Here is a 23,808-nt window from a genome sequence, read left to right as displayed (position 1 = left end):
GTGCAATTGGGAAACCTAACCCTTCCTCCTAGCATTTAAAAGGACTGGCACCTTGATAGTTAGAGGTAATTCACCATCACGGTTATGCCATTTAACTTACACACAAATAAATCACCAATAGATTCTGAGCATTTAAAGAAGTAGATACGTTCAGTCTGGAAAAGACTTAGGATGGGGGGGCATGATATCACTATGTCTGAAGAGATGCCACACAATAAAGGGAAAAGGTGTGCTCTTTGCTGCTCCAGAAGCAGGACCACCTCCGAAGACATTTTGCTGCCCAAGACAAAGGACAATATCACTCCTCCCCTTCCCTGCTGCCACAGCATGTGCAGAAGTTAATTGGACAGTCCGCAGAATCTTACTATGACTGGACAGTGTCCTCCACTCACCTGAAGCCAACAGGGTAATTTTGGAAGTACAGAGCATGCCATGGCACTGGGCCTACACAGGTCTCCTCCAATAGAGGGAAGGACCTGGGATTTTCAAGGTAAGTGTGGGTGGAGAGGGGTTGCCATTGATGCCCTCATTCATAGCAGAGGGTCCTTTGTGTCAGCTTTCCCCAGTCCGGTGAGCTCCAGACATTTTAGATCACAAGTCCCAACATCACTGAGTATAAGCCATGCTGGTTTGTGTCAAGAAGAGATGCTGGTACAGAGGGCACCAGATCAAGGCAGATTGATGCATATGATGTGCTTTAGATTATCTCAATTATAGACTATCTCAATTAGGCATATTTTATTCATTCATTCATTCCTTTAAATGAAAAAGGTCTGGATTAGTGGAGGGTATGTCAAATTCAAATAAAATTCAATTCATTTGAAACATGATGCTGGAGGAGAGCTTTACAGATGCCAAGAATTGCCAGAAAGACAGATAAGTGGGTATTAGATCAAATCAAGGCTGAACTCTGCCCAGGAACAAAAATGACAAAACTGAAGCTGTTGCACTTGATGCACATTATGAGAAAAGAAGACTCACCGGTAAAGACAATAATACTGGGAAAAGCTGAAGGCAACAGGAAAAGAGGAAGATTAACTGATGGATTTACTTGAGTTCACAAGAGCTGAGCAAGGCTGTTAATGACAGGACACCAGTAATTCATAATATGACATGACAGCACACCAAAACAAGTACAAATGTTGTACCTGTATTGTCAAAGTTTAAGCAAACCTAATGGAAACCACAGGGAAATTGGTCCCTGTTTTATGAGACATGAATTTCTGTGTTAAGAAATCCAAAGCAGAATTAGGACAGGGCAAAGGATAAGATATTGGGGATACATTTAGACACTCTTTATTATGTTTCAGTTGCAACTGATTGTCCTGGTTTCATGTTTGGAGAACTGACTCATCTGAAATTTGCCTCTCTGCTTATTTCTCTTTATTGATTTCCCTGCTATCCGGAGTCAGCTTTCAGCTTGAATCCCCCAGCAACTGCTGCCATCTTGGGGTTGTGTGGTTTTTTTTTCATAGGTCCTGCCAGCACCAGAGAAATAATGAAAGAAAGAAAAAATGGACTGTGGAGCATGTTGCCTGCAGAATGGAGGTGAATCACTCACCTCTAAAGCAAGACTCCTCACAGAGTCCCAAGCTTTTGACATCAGTTTGGAACATGCTGAGCTTTTGCGGGATTTCCATTAAATAAATAAACAAACGAAAGAATGAATGAATAAATAAATAAATGCACAGTAGCAGTAGTTTCTCCCTTCCTTTTTTCTTTTTAGCTCCTGCCCTGCCAAATGCCAATACAGCAACTCTTCCAAGGTCAGATTATGAGCCTGGTATTTGACACCCAGCATCTCTGCTGCCATTCTCTGCAGAGCTTAAGTAGCAGCCATTGATTTTGCATGGGAAGCGTGTTTTCAGTTATTTTTAACCAGTGCTGCAAGGAAGAGAATCGAGGTCTCCCCCACCAAGCCCTCTCACTGCCAAGGAAGTATGTCTTTGAAGGTTTGGGAACCTCGGCCTGTCTTGTGTGAGCACCCCCAGCATCATTGCAATCCAGCAGCAGCTGCAGTTTTTTATGGCATAGCAAGATTCATTCATATTCACTGCCAAGGAAATTCTCATCTGGCATTGTGAACAGGCACAGCAGATCACATACATTCAGTTGCTCAGCTTGCGTGCTTAGCTGCGACTCTCGAATCCGGGGGGGGGGGGGGACCCGTGTGGGATAAGCAATTTTATTCCACTTGTATCAAAAAGCAGGCCACTGGAAAAAAGTTACTATGTTAGTTGCTATACTACTCAGCTGTGTAATTGGGAGGCAGCAGTGGCACCCCTGTTTTCTGTAATTTGCCTGAATGGCTCTGTGCATAACTTACGTGTTCCAAGTGTGAAACCCAACAGACATAGATATAGGAGGACTGGTTGGTTGATCAAAAATTCATAAACAAACCATCCGGTGCTTCACATTCCATGCAACACAGCAGCAACTTCCATAGTTTAACTATGCAATTCGGACATTACATGTAATTTGTACAATATAAGCCATAAGTGCAAAAAGGATTGCCACAAACATGGAAAATGTTGTTGAGATCAACGTGTTTTTTTTGCAGTTTCTCACATTCAGGAATGACGCAGGTGAGGATTTACATTCAACCCCCAACCCCCACCCAAATTTCAAAGCATGTTTATTAAAAGAATTTTCTCAGAAGGTGATGGGGTAGCTCAGATCATGAATTTCTGAGATATCTGAGATACCCCACTGATTTATCTTGTGCTAACACATTTTTAGCTGAAAATGCATTGATTGGACAGATAAAGAGCACTAGCACAATGGACTGATGTCATGGTCTGCTTTTTGCCTAGCCCTGTATTAGAACAAGGATCTGATCAGAAATAGTCTGTAGAGAAGAGTGTCGTTGATTATGCCCCTAATGGGAACGTATTTTTCAGAGTCATTTTGAGTAGAGAGTTGAGGGAAAAGCAAATCACCAGGAAATAGCTTACATTCCCCCCTCCAAAAGAAAACCTTTAGAAGATCATATGACAAGTCACTACAGGGTTTTTAGTATAGATAGACTGATTGAACAATAGCTAAATGTACAGTACTCTCTCCTGAAGTACAGCCTCAGCAACATCTGACCGGGGTTGGTCCTATCATAAGGCAGAGGGAAGCAACCACTGAAAGAAGCTGGAGGACAGCACTGAGTGACACCCCCCCCAGCTGTTCCTCCTGAATCCCTTCCCCATTCCTTCCTGGTTCATACGATCTGCCCTGCAACTCCTAAAGCAGCCTGTCGATCTCAGATGTAGCAGAGAACCTTCTCCCACTGCAGAACAGGCCAGTGAGTCTGATTTTATGATGGGGGTGTGATGTGGTCTTTGCTCTGAACTTTCCAGAGACAGGGAACTCTTCTCCCAAAAAAGGGCTCAACACCTTGGATAGCTCCTGCAACACTCTGTCATAAACGTGGAACACACTCACTATCTCATCACACTGGTGTCATTAGTCCACCCCTATTGCAAGTATTGAAGGAAGATTCAACGGCTAGTCCACCTAGATTCTGTACATTGAATTCAGTGAAGTGCCATCTCATATTTTGCCTCAGCCAGCAGACATCTTGGGCTGAAGCTGCTTCCTCTTTCTTTCTTTTTTCTGGTCTAGAAAATCTGAGGTCCACTCTGTGAGCTTATCACACCAGACTCACCTTGGGTAGATCTTTCTTGGCCATTTGCTAAAGCCCCACCAGGCATCTGAGGTAAACTAGTTCCCACTCCTCTAAAAGATTTGGAAAAGAAGATTTGTAATCTATATAGATTGTCTTATATAGCTGGTCTCAGGAATGCAGCCAATGCAGGTTGGAGAGAATTTCATTTGAGGATATATTTAGGACAGAAAAGCACTTTAGGTTAAAAACAATGGGCAGAACCATGCGGGTTTGTGCAGAGTAAGTGCAGAATTAGGCATCTCATATGCATTTTCCTTCTACCTATCTGTTACCATACTAAGGCTATACACTCAGTTGCACACTACATTATAGGCTCAGACATATAAAACAGCTGGGAAATTGAGGAATTTCTTGTGCAGTTTTGTACACAGTATTCCGTATTAGGATTCTGGCCAACCAAATGCAGAAAAAGCATAACGAACCAATTTTCTCATCCCTCTTACTTACTGTCCAGGCATGGCTCACAGACGGTTTGGTTTAACCCACAGGGGTGGATGACCCCTTCCCCAAGGTTACAGGCTTTGCAGCATTCCCCACTGACAGTGTACATCTCGGTGGGACAGCTCTCCTTGGCCCATGCTGAGCCCTGTGGGGAAAAAGGTAAAAGATTCTGTAGCAAGATGATTCACTTTCTAGTGCTGGATGCATGAAAATATAAGTAGCTCATATAGCATAGACCAAAAACAGGGAACATGAGGTTTCCAGATGTGGTTTGACTATATGTCCCATGATCCTTGACCATTGGCCATGCTGGGACTAATAGGAGGAAGAGTAAGGAGATAATAAAAATATGTAAAGTTACATATTTTTCAAGGCTATACAACTGAGTGTATAGCCCTGATATGGTAGACAGGAAGGAAGGAAGGAAGGAAGGAAGGAAGGAAGGAAGGAAGGAAGGAAGGAAGGAAGGAAGGAAGGAAGGAAGGAAGGAAGGAAGGAAGGAAGGAAGGAAGGAATTGTCAACTCTGTAAGATATTTTCATACACATTGTATAATATTTCAAATCAATGAAATTTAAACAGCGAAAATAAAAATAGAAACTTAAGTCTGCAAGGAAATAGACTGTAAACTACAACAGCTTACACTGACATAAAGCATAGTCTTTAAGATGCCATTACCCTTTGGTTTTTATTTTTGCTATATACAGTACGCTAAAACAGACTAACACATCTACATCGTTGAAAACTAATTGTGATTAACAAGTCCCATTAGTCCCTGTGGGTCTGCCCTAGTTGTGACTAGCATTGGATTTAGCCCAAGATGAAAACCAAATGGGCCATCTGAAGCTTTGCAATTCAAGCCTGCTAAAATGAAGACTTATGAACCACCCCCAAAGCAATATCTCTAGCTATAAAACCAGATTATGCTACTAATAGTTTCACTGAGTGAAGGAGAAAAACTGCCTTTCCACAATTTCTTCTATAACATGAGAAGGGACATTAAGTTCCCAGGAATCCAGAAGCCCAATAACTGAAAATATATACTGTGAAAGTGCTTTATAATCTGGTGCTGGGGTGATTTAGATGCATTTCTGTCTCTTGAGAGTGGCAGTTAGCTTACAAATAAACATTATCCTTGGCTACGGAGGCAGTAAATATAACCAAGGAACTCTGTGGTTAGATTGCTGCATCCTTTATGGCAGGAAAAAAAGATACATTCAGCAGGGGAGCAAAGTTAATTTTTCTGGGAGACGTAAGTGCTTTCTAGCTTATTTTATTTTATTTATGTATTTCTGTATTTATTTATTTAACGCACTGCCCTATTACAGTGGGGTCTTGACTTGAGAACTTAATCCGTATTGGAAGGCGGTTCTCAAGTCAAAAAGTTCTCAAGTCAAATCTGCATTTCCCATAGGAATGCATTGAGAACCATTTAATCCGTATCTGCTCTTTTCCGTCCATAGAAACTAATGGGAAGCTGCTATTCCGCCTTCGGCCACTAGAGGGGGATATTTTGTTTCTTTCTTTCTTAGGTCAAGAAAGGTTCAGGGAAGGCAGGGAAAATACAGTCCAGGCAGTACAAGTACCAGGCAGTCCGAAGACTGTCTCCCAATCCACTCTCTAAACGCTGGGAGGAGTGAGGAAGCAGACAGGCACCCTTTTCACTGGCCAACCGTTAACTGAAAGTTCAAATTTTGCACTTTCTCTACCTCCCACGTGGTTCTTTTTCAGTTCTTAACTCAAATCTAAGTATGTAAGTCAAGTCAATATTTTCCTATGAGAGTGGTTCTTAAGTCAAAATGTTCTTAACTCAAGCCGTTCTTAAGTCAAGACCCCACTGTAAAGCAAAGCACAATTCTGGGCAGTTTACAGCAAAGTGAAATAAGATACACCTTAAGAGGTCAGCAATAAAATCATAAAATAAAACAAATCATGCAGAAAAATTAGCTCAGCCGAACATCCAAGAAGGTGCAACACAGAATTCCATACAGGAGTCCGAGCACAAGACAGAAAAGCCAAGCAAGGTTGCATTGAAAGGCCTCTCTGAAGAGTAACCTCTTAAAAGTTGGGCGAGAAGGAGGGAGCCAGGGCACAACTTAACCAGGAGCCGGTTCCAAAATGTTGGTGCCACTGCTGAGAAGGCCCAACTTCTGCTAGATGATTTTCTGGCCTGCTTTAGGGCGGCCACCTGGAGGAGCATTGCCTGGGAGAATCTGGTGGTGCTGGTGGATGGCCTTGGGAAAAGGTGTTCAGACAAATGACGTGGTCCCAAATGGTACAGGGCTTTATACGTGACCATCGAAACCTTGAACATGATCCTGAACATCACCAGTCTGGCAAGGCAATACTGGGGAGATGTGATCAAACTTATTCAGCACCCGCCACCAGACTGGAAACTGCTCTCTGGACCTGCTGCAGTCTCTGGGTCTATCTCAAAGGAAGCCCCATGTAGAGAGTATTACAGTAGTCTATCCTGGAAGTCATCAACGCATGCCCCAATGTCCTGGAGTAGGGGTTGGGGCTGGGTGCAAAGTTTAGTGATAACACTGGTTTGCTGCTTTTGTTGGAGTGAAGCTGCTACTTTCTTACACAGAAATGAAAGGTTTGTTAACCTGGAACCCTACAGGTGCATCAACACTATAGCATATAATACATTGAAACTTGAATCAGGCAGTTTAATAGCAACAACAAGAACATAAGAGCAAGCACAGGGGTCACATAATTAGTCCGGCACTAATTTCTGAACAGAGCACGGACAAGTTCCTTTTTTGGACAACAGCAAAGAACCGGACTACAAAGGACTACAGCAACTTCCTCCGTCTTCATTTCCATGGGCCTCGTAAAAATGGCACTCTGGTAGCCATGCAGAAGTCATTTTATTGGCAGGAGGCCTTTTGCAACATTTACTCTTTTTTGAAACTGCAGTTCCCAGAAGTATCCATGCAGGTAGAAGATGCTAGATGATGTATTTTTTTAAGAAGTAAATTTTCCAAGCTCTGAAGGCTTTTGAGCCCTAGTGTCAAACTTCATCTAATTGCTGAATAGGAAACCCCAGTGGTTTCGGTACAAGTAGAGATGGTCACAAACTGCCAGTTTGGTGGATGACCAAACAGGTTTATGTGATTTGACACCCCATTCCCTCCAGCGAGCACTCACTCAGAAGCACTGAACTTGTGGTTCCTGCCCATCTCTAGGTATGAGATTGGGAGTTCAATTCCCCACTGTGCCTTGTTGACTGGGGTTGGGCCTCAATGATCCATGGGGGCCCTTCCAGTTCTGCAGTTCTAAGGTTATCATCTTTTTCACCTCAGCTCCACTGTCACAACTTCTTTATTGCTGAAGTACTTTTCTTGTTCCCCCCCCCCCAGTGGCCCCTTCAGTCTGTATTGATCCTCTTAGCCTCCTAAGATATTTTTATGAGAAAAAAGATGGAATTTATTGATCTTGCAATACATGAAGAAATAAAATGACAGTTTTGTATTTCCCAGAGCTGATCTCTAACACTGAAAAATAATTTCCAGGGCTCCCCGTTGGCTGAAATTGGGGGCTAGAAGTATGGCTGGTTGTGTAAATGGAAACGCCGTCCTGTATGAAAAATGGCAGAAATGAGAGGGTGTCACCTCCTGCACACAAATGGCATCTGCCTTTTCAATGATGCGGAAAATGTAACTTCTCCCTACAATCCAGGTTGTTGAAACAGGCCGATGTCCTACACAGATGTCAGATTTGGGGTTTTCTGAAATGTCTGGTATCTCTCCATCCAACCAGATTAGCACTCTCCAGGGAAAGCACATGTTCTGCATTAGGCCTATCTAAATGTGCTTACTATTAACAGGACTTCTGTTGACAAAGCTGCAGGTATTAACCCCATAAAGCATTCTGACAGGTGGAACAAAATGGAGACAGAGAGAGAAAGAGGGAATGACACCTCTGGTGAGCCTTTAATGACTTTTTAAAGTTGGGCTCATGTTTTAGGTTATTCTTTTTCTTTCTTTTCCTCTTCAAAGGAAAGTGGAGGGCTGTGAAGACAAACTTTCAGATGGGTTTAACCACATAGACCTTTGGTCAGTTATTTTAACAAGAGTGACTGGGGAGTTCTGTCCTTATACAGATGGAGAAAAAGAGATGATACCATGGAAAAGAGAGACCTTCACAGCCTTCCTCTCCCATCTACAGCCAGCCCTAAACAGAGTAAGTTGTCCACCACAGTCAACAGAGTTTAGGCATCCTTCAGTCTCGAGAGACTATGGTAATGTGCTCTGTACGGAGGACTTGGAACAGAGCCTAGTGTGGCTGACGAGGCCAATTCGAGAGTGACAGTCCCTTCCACACTGGTTAGGTGTTGTGAAAAAGCAGCAAATACTATAGTCATACAGTATTATATTTTTACTGTTAGGGAGATGGAAATGACACTTCTGGGATTTTCTTCATCTTACACCAAAATTAGACATGGGGACAAATTAAAAAATGGATTGTGATATTCGTAAGAAAAAAAAAATACTGATTCGTTAAATATACGTCCCTTCATATTTGTCAGTTCCAGAGACCTCAATGAATATGAAGGGATGAATATTTCCCCATTTTTATTTGTCCCCCTCTCTTTCTGTGGCCTTCGCATTCTGCCGATCAGCTGATTGGTGGGCAATAGGCAGCCAGATAGCCCCACAGCCACCCACTCCCACAGCCTATCCCCCATCCCCTTCCCCTCCCTATCTCAGCCGCTGCCACCATCCACCACCACCCGGTGCCACCGTCATCTACTGCTGCCCACTGCCACTGCCATTCATCGCCACCCGCTGTGGTGGCCTCTGTAGCCACAGCCTACCTTAAGGGAATCCAGGCTGCTCTTTTCAAAGATGGTGATTGCAGCTGCAGCCACCATCTTTGCAAAGGGCAGCCTAGATTCCTTAAGGCAGGCTGTGGCTACAGAGGCCGCCGCAGTGGGCGGCGATGGTTGGTGACTGCAGAGGCTGCCAGGGCACAGGCCTCTGTGGATGGTGGCGGTGGCAGCAGTGTTTCAGACTGCGACAGCCAAAGTAGGGGGGGTGACAGGGATAATGGGAAGGGGACAGGCTGCAGGGGTGGAGGGGTCAGCTTTTTTTTTAAGACGGCCTTCAGCTGTCTAAAAAACCCCCACAAACCAACGAATCAGTTCGTGTTTCATCACTTCATGGGGAGGAGATTCCTGCTTTGTCAACTTTGATGAATCACAAAGCAGGACAACTCGACATTATCCCAGTGTACACTAGAGATATTGTAGCATACACAAATACATATACTAGTCAGGATGCAGTCACATGTGCCAAAAGAGCCCCAGTTATATCAATTCTGCCGTTACTTATATGGTTTTATAAATTTTCGTTCAAACAATGAATGGGTAACATTGATTCACTAAATAGTACTTGATGTGCTCTGTGTACTTCCAATGCTTGTAAAGTGTAACTGCTTGGAAATTTTATTTTTGAAGCTTGGAAACATTATATTTTGGGCATGACGACTGGAGGATCTGGGCACTGTAATCTAAAAAAGTAACTTCTTCAAGTACTGATATTATCTGTAATAGCTTCCTTCTTCCTATTTCATTTCCTGCATTTCCTCTTTTCCATGCTGCAAAATACTATTTCTAGACCAGTACTGTTACCCCCACAAAAGGGAGTCTCCACATGGGGAGGTGAACTAACATGGACTAGCTTGCTGACTGCCATCCTGTCGATACCGGGTACATTTACCAGAGAATAAACCCCACTGAATTCACTGTGGCAGACTTCAGCTTAGAACTGGATTATGCCGTCTGTCTCCTGAAGAACTTCGGGGAAAATAACTTTTGGGATTAATAACTCTTATTTGGATTTATTTGTGGAGGGTGGGCTTTAATCTTACCACCTTGCATTTTCTAAGTTTCTGAGGCAGTAGCTTACAGTAACTCCTTCTAGAATGAGACACGTCTTGATATCTTGTGCCTTCCTGCTTGAGCCTACAATGTGGTGAACTATTCAGGATGACAGCTTACTGTGATCTCTTATGCATGTCAAGTTCTCTAAACACAGGAAGTAACATATTCATAACTTTTTGCCCCTTCTGGGGTTGCTGTTTCCAACTTTAAAGTCAGCCTACTGTAAGAATCAAAATGTGCAAAGACAGCAGGAAGAAAAGCTTTCAGAATTTGAATTGGAACTCTCAGTTTTTCAGGATAAAAATTCTGGATATTTCTTTTTTTACTTCTGCAGGGACAATATTGTGTCGAATCTCCACCCCATATTCATTCTCTTTCCTCACGAGATACCCTTCTGATTTCTGGCTTCCTATGGCTGATTTGCCTCCCGCTGGTACCACAAGTCCTGTGAATTATACATTGAGCGCCTTCTCACTCCATACCTCAGATGAAGTGAGCTGTTGCCTTTGACAGCTCTGACCATGATAAATCAATTAGCCTCTAAGGTGCCACAAATTAATCCTGAGTGTCAGGGGTTGCCAAGAGCAAAACACATATTATCAAGTGATTTTGCAGAGTGCCAATGGGAGAAGGTAAAAAATGAAATAGAAAAAAGATATATGGATTCAGCTACTATAGAGACAGTGTGGTACAGTAATTAAAAGTGGAGAAGTCCACTTGGGCCACTAAGACTTTTTACGGGGCTGAAATTCCCATCATCCCTCACCACTGGCTATGCTGACAAGCTCATGGGAGTTGTAGTCCAACAACATCTAAAGGACCATGTCTTGTCCATCTCTTAGGTTAAAGCATTGATGGGATCCAAATTTCAATCCCTGTTTGACAGCACAATTTACAAGCAGTCAGCCTAAATTACCTTAAAGAGTTGTTGCAAAGATAAAATGGGCGGTGAGGAGGGGTTTGATCCTCAGTATTAAGGAGTACAATAATAGGGCTGACTTTTGCCTGAATATCTGGGTTGGCCAAGAGTCCTGCTTTACAGAAGAAAGTATCCTATTTGAAAGGCTGGGAGAGGACAGTCCTCTGTTTGAAGGTGTCCTGTAGCTGAAGGTCAGTCACATCTCTTCAATGTAAATATGAAGAATAACAATAAGGGAAAGAATAAACTTTCAGGTTACACTTCAAATGTTAGTATGGGAAGGCATATAGATCACACAGGGTTACAGACTTGGTAAAGTGTATATTATTCATATTTCGGTTATTATGGCCAAAATCCTGTTGCACAGTTACACAAAAGGTGTGACTTTTAAAGGCCAATTTACATGAGTTAAGAAAACTCCATAGGCATTATCTGTTGCATGCCAAGTAGTATGACTCAGTATGCAACAAATACAATATGTATGGAGTTTTCTTAAGTTGCATTGAGAAGTTTGCCACTAAAAGTTACATATTTTGCATCACTTTGCCAATAATTATTTCTAAATGTACTGTACATCTAACTTGCATGAATCATAATTGTTTCCAAGCCTACATCTGACATGCATAAACTGACACATGCTAATGTTATGTAACTTTGTGCTTCCTTTTCTGGTCATCCCTTTTCTCTTTGCTGTAGGGATGCACAAATAGTCTGCAGAGATGTAAAATATTGCTTTTTGGCCAGCAACTCCCAGAACCCTTCATCAGATTTTGGAAGCTAAAGAAAGAAAGAAAGAAAGAAAGAAAGAAAGAAAGAAAGAAAGAAAGAAAGAAAGAAAGAAAGAAAGAAAGAAAGAAAGAAAGAAAGAAAGAAAGAAAGAAAGAAAGAAAGAAAGAAAGAAAGAAAGAAACTTTCCTAATCTCTGGTGCCTCTCCCCCACTGAGGAGCCATTGTCATTGTACTTGGTCAGATGAGAGATAAAATAAATTACTGGCCAAAAACTTATTGCCCATGTAGTACAAATGGTGAAACGTGGATTTGAACTGCTACAAGTTACATCAGTGCAAGAACGATTAGTTGCACCACTGACCTCACAGCTGACATTGAGTTTGTAACTTGCAGCAAAAGTTGAACAAAAATGTATGTCATTACACAGAATCATAGAATAATTGAGTTGGAAGGAGCCTATGAGGCCACTGAGTCCAGCTCTCTACTCAATGCAGGAATCCAAATCAAAGTGTATCTGACAGATAGCTGTCTAATTTTCTCTTGAATGCCTCCAGCACTGGAATGCTCACTATCTCTTGAGGTAATTGCAGTGTCCAGAACTGGACATATTACTCAAGATGAGGCCTAACCAGTGAAGAACTAGGGGAACTAGTACTTCATGTGTTTGGAGACTATAGTGTTAATGCAACTAAAATAGCATTTGCCTTTTCTATAGCCACACTGTTCGCTCATGTTCAGCTTATGATGTACGACAATTTCAAGGTCCATCTTTCATGTAGTATTACTGAACCAAGGATCCCCCATCTTGTAAATGTGTGTTTGGTTTCTTTTTTTCTTCCCTGTAGAACTTTGAACTTATCCCTGTTAAATTTCATTCTGTTGTTTTCAGCCCAATGCTCAAGCCCATCAAGATGATATGCTGTTTCTGTCTTAAACTATTCCACCCAATTTTGAATTATCCACAAATCTGATAAGCATTTCTTGTACTCTGTCATCTAAGTCATTAATAAAAATATTGAACAGCAACGGGCCCAGGATTAAGCCTTGTGGCACCCCATTTCTTACCTCCTCCAAGTCTGAGAAGGAATCAGTGATAAGCACCCTCTGAGTACAATTTTGCAACCAACTGTGTATTCACCTTATAGTTTGTTCTATCCAGCTCACATCTAGATAGTTTGCTAATGAGAATATCATGGGACACTTTGTCAAAAGCTTTGCTGATGTCAAGATTATGTTTACAGCATTCCCACTGTCTACCGGGGGGTTACCTAATAAAAAATTAGACTTGATTAATCTGGCAGGACTTGTTCTTAACAAATCCATGGTGGTTTCCACTTTTTACTCCATTGTTTTATGCTAGACCAGCAGAATCTCCTCTTGGCCATGGAAACTCACTGGAGTAAAATAGTAAAATCACTTGTTAAATATCTCATAGATCTTAAAAACCCTATGAGGCTTGCTATAAGTCATTTTATAAGTCAATTAACCCTTCATTGGAATAATGCCAGCTGTGAAGAATACAGGCTTCTGATTTTCTTCCTGGAGGTCTAGCAAGTACTGTAGAACTCTTAGGGAAGTCTCAAGCATCCAACCTTTTGACCTGACACCTTTAGGTGGTAAATCTACTCTCCACCATCACCACCTTTCAGACCAGTCAATGGCTACTAGTTACAATGGGTATATGTACGAGCCTCTAGGATCAGAAGTGTTGTGTTTTTGAACACCCATGTCTGCAGAAGATGGGAAGATACTACTGCACTCATATTCCAGATGTGAACTTCCCATAGGCGTCTGGCTGACTACTGGGAAACAGAATTGCTGGATTTAGTCTCACATTCTTATGTCATTATTAACCATTTGCTCTTGCTACTGTATGACCTCTTTTGCTTATTTTTAATTACGTTTATTTGAAATATGTCCCTAATGAATTAAGTGGAATGTTTTTCTGGACCAACATAGATAGACTGGAGTTCCCTGAGGCTCATGGTGCTTATCACTGCTTCCTTTATTTTCCCTATTTTTTTTTTTAAATTAACAGCCAAGGAATGGCTACCCAAGCATATACATGATTGATAATAACGTGACCCTTCCCAACAGTTTCTAGTTATAAAGTATACAGACACGGTTTACCAATCCATGATCACAAATGCTAATTTTATTATTACCTCCCCCACTTTAACATCAGCATTTTCAGTAATAAAATGGTTTGTGTTCCCAAAAACTGTGTTGTTTGTTTGTTTGAAATATTTTAACTCTTTCATTTTCTCCTTAAAAGAACCCAAGGCAGCTCACATCATTAAAAGGACTATACGTAAAAGCTAAAAAACGGTAAGTATGCAAATATGAAAATAAATTAAACAAGTATCATGTTAAAAATGAGAAATAAGACCAAAACTAAAAACACATTTAAAAGCAACAGAGCACAATCCAATTTGAAAAAAACCTCTCAGTCACTAAGGAAAAGCCTGTCTGAAAAAAAGGACTTTTCCGACAGCAAAGATGGGGCCAGCCCGGTTTCTCCAGAGGGCACTCCAGAGTCTGGGAGCAGCGACAGAGAAGGCCCTCCTACATATTCCCACCAAGTGTACGTTCTTTAACAAGAGAGGATGTTGCTGCTGGCCAAGAGCACTTTTCTTTGTTCAAGACTGGCAAAGTTTCTTTGACTGTCTGTTTCTGCTTCGACATATCAGGAATGCAAAAGCAGTTGAAAAGCATGGAACTGTGAAGGGTGAGGAAGACAGGTCACTCGCTCACCTCACTATTAAGATTAACAAATACTGCTGTCTAAAGATTGCTCCCACATGAGCAGTGGCAACTGAATGGTTTCAGAGCAAGGTTTTTCAATGGGTGCTGCATTTTTTTACTTTGGATTTTTGGCTGTACTTTTGCCTTTAATCTATTTTGTATAAGATAGTGTTCAATTGTATTATTATTATTATTATTATTATTATTATTATTATTATTATTATTATTATTATTATTATTATTATTATTATTATTAATAATAATAATAATAATAATAATAATAATAATAATAATAATAATAATAATAATAATAATAATAATAATAATAATAATAATACAATTGAACACTACCTATTATTATTATTATTATTATTATTATTATTATTATTATTATTATTATTATTATTATTATTATTATTATTATTATTATTATTATTAATGTGCTGTGAAGTCAATTCTGACTTATGGTGACCCTCTTCCGGGTTTTCCAGGCAGAGAACACTCAGAAGTGGCTTACCACTCCTTTCTTCTGGGGGTGCCTTAGAACTGTGCAGCCTGCCCAGGGCAACACAAGCGAGCTCTGCTCACAAGAGGCACAGTGGGGAATCGAACTCCCAATCTTTAAACCACCAAACTATCCAGGCAGCTTCATTTGTACTACTACGGAATGATTTGTGCGTTGTTACCTGTAACTTTTCATCTTGTTTTGAACCACCTTGAGTCCCAGTCCTGAGAGGAAGGTGTAAGATAAATTAAATAAATAAAGGCATTTGTAAATTCTTGATCTAAAGCTCCCAAGCAACACCACTGCTTCCAGGACTAGGGGCATATATTTCACTCCATGACTTTAAACAGACACACACATAAAGAGTCAACACAAAACTACCGAGCAAGGAGTCACCCTGTTCAAGAGCAAATCTGGAATTGCAGCAAGAGATACACATGAGGGGGGATATTGCACCGGTGATATCAGAGCGGAAAAATAATATCCATGCCCTATGTGTGCATGTGGTTGAAACAGCCATCCGTGTCTACTTGATGGGGTGTTTAAAAAGACAGAGAGATGTATTAAGAAAAAAAGTATGTTTCTTAATTGTGCCTTATCGTTGTTTGGCAGGCATGGTAACTAGGACTCCAGGCTTATGCCAGCAATAACTAGCATAAAAAATTGGTCTTACTTCAGACTGCAGATGATTGTTCACCTAATCCAGTTTTCTCCGACAAGCAGCAGCCCTCCATGGGATAGGTGGGGGTGTGTGTGTCTCTGCCTTCCCCTATTCTCTGATCTTATTTAAACCAAAATGCCATGGCCTGAACTGGAAGGCTTCTGCATGCGAGGTACCTGCTCTACAACTATGCTGTGGTCTTTCCCATGAATTTGTGGATGTCCCTGCCTAACAAATTAGTGGAAGAACCATTGGAGTACAGTCCCGTATTATCTCATCTTCATGCCCCCCATCTCTGCTAGGCCCTCAATCCAATTCCAAAGCAAGAGTCTTCATTTCTTTTCTGTGGTCTGCCTGTAGTACAACAGAATGCTGAAGAAGTATTCTGTGTAACTCAAAAGTTCCCTTGCAACTTATTTTTTAAAAAAACCCTTTATTGACATTAGGCAGTAACTCAAGGAACATAGACAAAATCAACATTAATGAGGAAGTACAAAATCATGAGAAGTAATACATATTATCCGGAGAATGGGGTAAGGAGAATTCAACGTTGTAAGGCAACAGTAAGTTTCAAAATTTCAGTTAAATAGTTTGCCACCGCCTCAGTGAGGGGAGCACAGCGATCACTCAAGAAGATAGGGAGAAGATCAAGGAAGTGATCAGAAAAGGGAATCAGCCAGTGATCTAAAAGGAGTTTGCGATGGGAGTGGTGTGCTGGGCTTAGAATATGGTCTAAGGTGTCAGGCAGCAAATGACAGAAAAGGCAAATTCTTTCGTCTTTAGGGATTTTGGAAAAACGGCCAAAATGCATGGCCGATGGGAAGATGTTAAACCGAGCCAACATGAAAGCTCTCCGCTGCGTGAGATTAGTCAGTAGATTGAAATAATTTTAAAAGGATATTCTAAAACAGAAGATAAGCCGAAAAATTTTGGAGAACATGTGGGATTAAGGAGGTCACTTAGATGTTCAAACTCCCACTGATATAGCTTGGCTTTGATATGAGAGTGAGCGAGAGATAATTCCAAATCAAAGAGCGATTCTAGTGGGATATCAATGGATGACAGTTTAGAATGGATACGGTGTATCCATTTGGGGGAGTAAGAATCTCTTTACAGAGCAGAAAGCAACAAATCCGGGGGCCTGGTTAAAAACAGAGCCAATACAGTGGTGCCTCGCTTAACGACGTTAATTCGTTCCAGCGAAATCGCTGTAGAGTGAAAAAGTCATAAAGCAAAATTAAAAAGTCCATTGAAATGCATTGAAAACCATTCAATGCGTTCCAATAGGCTGAAAACTCACCGTCCAGAGAATATCCTCCATAGGGCCGGCCATTTTAGCTGCCTGTAGAGTAAGAAATCCATCCAAAAACACAGCGGGGAGCCATTTTGAGCACCCAGTGGCCATTTTGAAAACCTGACGATCAGCTGTTTTGATCATCGTAATGCGAAGAATCGATTCCTGAAGCAGGGAACCGATCTTCGCAAAGTGAAAAAAACCCATTTAAAACATTGTTTTGCGATCGCAATTGCGATCGCAAAAACATTGTCATAAAGTGGATTCGTCGTTATACGGAGCAATCGTTAAGCGGGGCACGACTGTATTTAAAGGTCAGAGACCAAGCCAGGGTTGAGGGGAGATGGGTCCCAAATTCAAGTAGGATAGAGGCAAGTCGAATGGAATTTGGAAGGCCAAGGATGTTCCTAAAGAAAGAAGCCACTAAGTGGTCAAGGTCAGAGTGGGCCGATGCAATCCAAACAGGAACTCCATATAATAATTGTGAGATAATTTTGATTTGGAATATATTGAGGGGAGCTGGGATGACTTGATTACTGGCAGAGAAGTGAAATGTGGCAATTGCCTTTAGATTCTGAGATATGGATGAAATGGCAGCTTTTTTGTGAGGAGACCAATTTAGTTTGTAATGTAAGAGGATCCCTAAGTATTTAAAGGTTTGCACTTGATGATTTGTCTTTGATGATAAGGGGACCTATTGATCAGAGGGAAGGGGACCAGCATTTAGAGAAAACCATAAATTTTGTCTTATCTGAATTGATGGTAAGATAATTTGACGAGCAGTATTGTTGGGTAAGAGTAAATGGGTAAGAGAAGAATGTAAACCAGATTTAGTGAAAGAAAGTAGGACCATATCATCAGCATAGAGGAGGACAGGAAGAGGAGTCCCATTAAGGGCTGGAGGGGAATTATCAAAGTCTAAAAGAAAAGAAGGGAAGTCAGCTAGAAAAAGATTAAAAAGCAGGGAGGGCAAGGATACATCCTTGACATACACCATTAAGAACAGGGATTCTATCACTTAGGACATGTGAATTGGGGAGACGGACTTGGGTGAAGTTATGAAGACAGCGAAGCAAAAACAAGAGACAAGGGTCGATTCCCTACTTGGATAGCTTTTCCCATAGTAGACTTCTGTTAATGGAATCAAAGGTGCCCTTAAGGTCGACAAAGGCAACATAGAGATTAGATTGGTGATAACTGGAATATTTTTCAGCTAGAAAGGATAATAGGAAAACATGATCGGTAGTGGACGCACCAGCACAGAAGCCAATTTGTTCCACTCCAGGGAGATTTTGAGATTGCGCCCAAGATAGGAGTTTGGTGAGAAGAAATTTGGAATAGAGTTTACCAATGTTGGCTAGAAGACTTATTGGCCTATAATTATTGGGTTGGGAAGTGTCACCTTTTTTATAAATGGGAATTATAACAGAAGATAGCCATGTTTCAGGAAATTTGCCAATACAGTGGTGCCTCGCATTACGAGCACTCCGTTTGACGACGAAATTGCATCACAACGAAGATTGGATTCAGAGATGAATTCTAGCTCAGCACTGGAGATGGGCTCCTACCCTTCACTGCCACCTGAGGTCAAGTAAGCTATGACAATAAAGGGCCCTTCTCACACGGGGCTCAGCCCTTCAATAACTTCCTACCATTCCCAGTTTATTCTCCTGCTTCTCTTACCAGACGTAGCTGCCTCGCTCTGCCTGAGGAGAGATACAGCCCTGAGAAGACAGTCCTTTCACTCCCTCGGCTAGAGGAGGTCCCTTCTTTGCACCCCCTGCTTTTGCTCATATTGTGGGCAGGAGAGCACCATTAACTGCTAGACTCAGCACTGAAAGGAGTGGATTGGATTGAATTTGGCTGTCCATAGTTGGGAGACTTCCTGGGGAGACAGGCTGCTGAGATGCAGACCATGCTTAACTCATTAAAAAATAAAATGCACAAAGGGCTAGGGTTTAACAAGCTGGGAAACCACGCCTTCTGCCTTCCTTGCCTTTCTCTCATGCCTAGGACGTCTTTGCCAAAAAACTTACATGGTGCAACTTCTCTTCAGTGCTGCATTTACAGTAGGTAGTTCTACCTCCTTGTATATTGCAAAGGATAATGAATATGTTTTCACTTCTGTTCAAGAGGGTATGATGCTTTAGGGGAACTTATTCTTAACTGCAGCAAGACTACATGGACCCTTAGAGTTTGGCCTGAAGCCCTGGCCTGATGGCATAATCTCCCCTTCGAAGCGAGAATCGATCTACAGTATAGAACTCTGTGTGCATTAATGGCAAAATTAAAGGTGAAAATTGATTGCATTCTGCATTGCTCATTGGTAACATTTATAGATATGCACACTCAAATCATATTCCGGCAAGCTCTTTTTCCAGTGCCCAATGGACAGTGGTGGAGGACAGCTTTTACATATCTTGTTTTCACATGCTCAGAGGTACCCTTGGCTGCTTATTTCGTACATTTTGGGGGCTGACTTCAGAATAGATTCTAGAGCTGAATCTTGCTTTCAAAGCTAATCTGGGATGGGAGGGGTTGAAAGTTGCAGTCCAAAAAAAGAGTCTCTCTTCCCATTTTTAAAACCAGCTTTTAAACTAGGACAGTGTTAAAAGCAGATGCTTGTTCTGCCTCTGCCATAATCCCCCCCCCCCGTGTATGCCACAGTGTTCTACCATATATTCAAGCCTTGTAGTACTGCCATCTTTTTCTTCCACTTCCAAGTGTCCATCATCCTACAAGGTGAATGTGAACCAATCCTCAATTTGGAACAGTTAATTTTCCTTCCTCTTTGATCCAGAAATGTTATCTGATCAGAGATGGGGAAAGTTACTCTTTTTCCCCCTAGACTACAACTCTCAGAATACCCTACTCAAATGGCATACTAGCTTGAGTGATGAACTACCATCCCAAAATGGATTCCCCCCCCCCCATTTCTGCCTCTGATCATATGCAAATTCCCTTCTCTGCTGAATCAGAGATTCCCCACCTGGATGCCTAGAATTATGGGCAGAGACTGGAGAGTGTTTCCTCCAGCCTCCCATTCATCCTGGCAAATTCACCACCCTATCCCCCTCAGCAGCAGTTTGGGTGTTGGACTAGACATTCGGAGAGCTATGCTTTGGTATCCAGAGGGCCACACAACCCATCTGTTGATCTTCGTTCTGTCACTCACTATCTAACCTCCTTCACAGACTCATTGTGAGGACAAAATGGGAAGGAGACAAGCCATATACACAACCTCAATTTCGGGGTGAGTGGGTGAAGTTCCAAAGGTAACAAGTAAAAGGAGTCACTCCTTCCCTGCCTGCCGGCTCATCTCAGATTTCTCCCTTCAGCATCGCTCAGCTTTGCTTTCCAAACCCTTCCCACTGAGCTTTCTTTTCCTTTTTTTCATGCCGGCCACCATCTGACAGCAGGTGGCTGCATTTTTGGACTCCCAAGTTCAAACAAACAGAGGGTTGCAAGTGAACTGATCGTTTTGAATTTAAACCGAGTATGCAGTTCTAATATACCTATACTGTATTGATTTTAAAAACCATAATTTGGGAAATCTTAAGAATTTTGCTGATAAGACAAAGAAAGTCTATGACAACGCTCTCCGCCTGTTTTTAAAAATGACAACTGCCTGAACTGATTGAACTAATGAGGTCAATCTCTCCTCCAAGCTGTTCTTGACTACAATTACCCCATTCCACCTGCTATTTGATCTGCAGAGTAAAGCATACACTTTTAATACATAGAATTGTATGGTGTTTTTCCAGTTAGGAAAAAGCAGCTGGAGTGATCATTTTAATACAGAAAACATGGGTGGTGGGGAGGTTGACACTCCACCAAGGATTCCAGGCAGGGTAAAAATCCTTGGCCCTCAACACAGCTGTTAGTAGTAAGATAGCTAACCTACTACTGCTGTTGTTAATATCCTTTTTTAAAAATCACATGTTACTGTGCAAATTTGTAACTCTGGATCTAGGAAAGGTTGGCCCAATAAGGCAAAAGGGGATATTGCCATTTCAATCTCAGATGTGTACTCTCCATCTCACAAATACACCCCGCCCTTACCCACACATCTAGTCTACTTTTGCCTGCTTCCTAATCAGAGCTCAATGTGTACATCCCTCTTGTGGTGTGTGTGCCTGGAGGTGTGCATGCTTTTCTTTATATGTGTACACCACGATCCAGTTTTGCCCCTGGCTCCGCCCCGCCTGGGTTGTGACTTCTGCCCCACCCACCCCCATGGGCACCCCTGCCTCAGCCTAAGCTACTTGACAGGACTGTTGTGAAGCGAAAATGTATTTGCAGCTCCTTAAAAGGAAAAAGGATTCGTGACTGTGGATCTTATGTCCTCTTTGCCGCTTAGAGACTGAATATCGGCGCACGTCCTGTTTCTGGATGCCCGTCGGACCCCATGCCTCTACCACCACCACCACCACACTGGCGAGGATGATGCAAAGTTATAGTAGCAAATAACTGCTGAAGCAATTGCCTGCACACAAAATCCCTTCCCCTTTCTCATCCCCACTCTAAAAAGCTACCTATACAGTCCACTAGAAATTCATAATACTGTAAAAGGTGAGAGGGTGGATCAAACTCTGTTCCCCAAGACATTATTGCGCCCGCCTCCTCTCTCTCTGTCTCTCTCTCTCTCTCTCTCTCTCGCCGCTCCCCTGCCTCCCTCCGGGCGCTCAGCTCCCGGAACCATGTCAGCGGTTTGCGAGGTTCCTCGTACATTGATCTACTCAAAAGTAAATCTCATGAACCTCATGGGGTAGGCATGACGATCGCACGTAAGGAGCTCCAAACTGCTGGCACCCCCGCTTTACGAGTGCAAGAAAGCAGGATGGTTGCCTGCCTCCTGCCCCACCCCCGCAACCCCCTGCCTCCGTTCTCCAAAAAATAATAATGATAATAAAGCATCTCCTCCGCCGGGCAAAGCGAATCTCGGCGCTCTGAGTGATTCCAAGCTGAAGAAGAGAGGCGCGTTTCCTTGGGTGGGACCCAAGCGTGCCATGCCATCTTTTACGCTCCGAGACCTACCCTCCTCTCTTTCTGCGCTCACGAGTTTTTCAGGAACGGCAATAATTACCGGCCTGACTCCAAGGAGTGGTCCCAGGTAGAGCAGACCCACTGCATCCGTGAGATCGACCTAAGGGTTCACTCCCCGCGGAATAATTGAGACCCGGGGATATATAACCTGTCTGGAACTAGCCACTGGATTTAGGCTATTATGATACTTGTTCTCATCATCACCATTATCCCTCTGGGCGGGTCGAAAGTTCTTTCTCGCCCCTCACCCGGCACAAGCCCATCTCGCCTGTCGCCTCAGGCGACGTCCGATCCGCGCCTTTGCTCCGTCTTCCTCCCCGCGGCGGTTCATCCGCGAACGCGCGCGGGTCCCTCCAAGCGCCCGCCTCGCGGGAAGAGCGCAACCCCGCTGCCGGCTGCCCCGAAGGAGACCCGGCGGCGGCAGCAGGAGGTCAACTCCATCCCATTTTAGGCATGCCGGAGGAAAGGCAAACCGCTGCCCACCCTTGCCCCCCCCCAAACGCGCCTTCTTTTCCTCCCCAAGTAGCTTCGCACCGCGGATCCAAACGACCCCCGAACGCCAGAAATGCATCCCTCGCCACGGTTCTCTGCCGCCGCCGCCGCCCTCCCCCAAAAGAAGCTGCCGGTAACTCTTTTCCTGCCCCATCACCTCTTTCTGCCCTTTCCAAAAATGGGGGGCAGAGGAGAGCCTCTCTTCCTCCCGCTTCCCCCAGCCTTCAGCCCTTCCGCACCCGGATCCACTCACCCCGGAAAGCAGCAATAACAAGCCTAGTGAGAACGCCACCTTCTTCTCCATGATCGTCAAAGGTGGATCAAAGCCGGGGGAAAGAAGACGCTGGTGGGCGAGGCGAGAGGTTCATGAAACATGCCCTCTCCCAATCCTGCTCTGTCCTGAGCGTCTCACGCAGGCTGAGCACGAGCGAGGTGAAGAGCAGAGAAGGAGGCGGCGGCGGCGACAGAGACGCGCTGGCAGCCCCAGCAGCGATAGTAACGGAGAACGCCGGGGCAACACCTGCTTTCTGTAACTGGTAAGCCCGGCCCCCTTTTTTTTATTAAAACGATCTATGTTCTCCTCCCACTGGCTGGGTGGCTTCACACACACACACACACACACAGAAAGAGAGAGAGAGAGAGATAAATAAGCAAACTAGACACGAGAGCTCCTCCCCTTTTCATGCCCAACAAAAGCTTAAGAAACACACAAAAAGGGACCATAATTGATAGTTGTTTCATTTCTCGTTCTTTTTTGAACCGACTTCTCAAAAAGGCATTCCTCCTAGAAGATGGGAAATGACTCTGGTTGGACACACCCCAGAACCTCTGAGAATGAGACTCGCCATATACGTAGGCAATCTTGAGCCTTGGTCATTCTCAGAGCCCATTGAGATCCCTCCGGCTGAAGGAGGCAGGGCAGAACAGATGGACCGGGTGAGAAAAGGGAATGGAGGAAGGACAAGGTGGGCACTACACTAGTCTTGGGGCAATCAAGAGCAGTGTGGGAAATGGTAGCCTCTGAGGTCCTCCAGAGAGCTGTCTTGTACTAACAGGAACTTCCCAGAAGACTTGTTTTCTACACCATGCCCTGAATCACAAATCATATCAGAAGGGGCTCAGACAGACCAAGAGATAACGCTTCAGACAGCAAACTCAGGGTGGCGGCATAAAAGCTCACGAAACAGAAGACAGATTGGATCCAGAAGGTACAGTTTACCAGGATGTTCTCCAGCACATGCTCCATACCCTCTCCCCCAATTTTCAACTCTCTAATGGACAGATAGGTTTCCACTGGAGGTTGAGAGTTCAGTTCTCCACTGAGCCTTTTAGGAGGATAGCCAGCCTAAAAGTGTGGCCCTGGGCAAGCTGCACAGTCCCAGGATGCCCCCAGAAGAAGAGAATGGCA

General features: G+C 43.2%; 1 protein-coding gene across 1 annotated transcript in view; it reads right to left on the bottom strand.

Annotated features, from left to right (window-relative positions):
- NGFR (nerve growth factor receptor) overlaps window positions 1-22,938 on the bottom strand; it is a 67,440-nt gene extending 44,502 nt beyond the window's left edge. The window contains exons 1-2 of the mRNA XM_020813485.3: window positions 22,654-22,938; window positions 4,124-4,262 (exon numbers count right to left, since the gene is read on the bottom strand). Coding sequence (XP_020669144.2) covers window positions 4,124-4,262; window positions 22,654-22,704 — 190 coding nt within the window. The 5' untranslated portion in view covers window positions 22,705-22,938. The remainder of the gene's footprint in view (window positions 1-4,123; window positions 4,263-22,653) is intronic.
- Window positions 22,939-23,808: the final 870 nt, after the last annotated feature.

This window comes from Pogona vitticeps, chromosome 6, assembly GCF_051106095.1.
Source record: "Pogona vitticeps strain Pit_001003342236 chromosome 6, PviZW2.1, whole genome shotgun sequence".
In the NCBI taxonomy this organism is placed as follows: Eukaryota; Metazoa; Chordata; class Lepidosauria; order Squamata; family Agamidae; genus Pogona; species Pogona vitticeps.
Note: the sequence above shows the minus strand (reverse complement) of the source record. Positions and strands in the feature narration are given on the sequence as shown.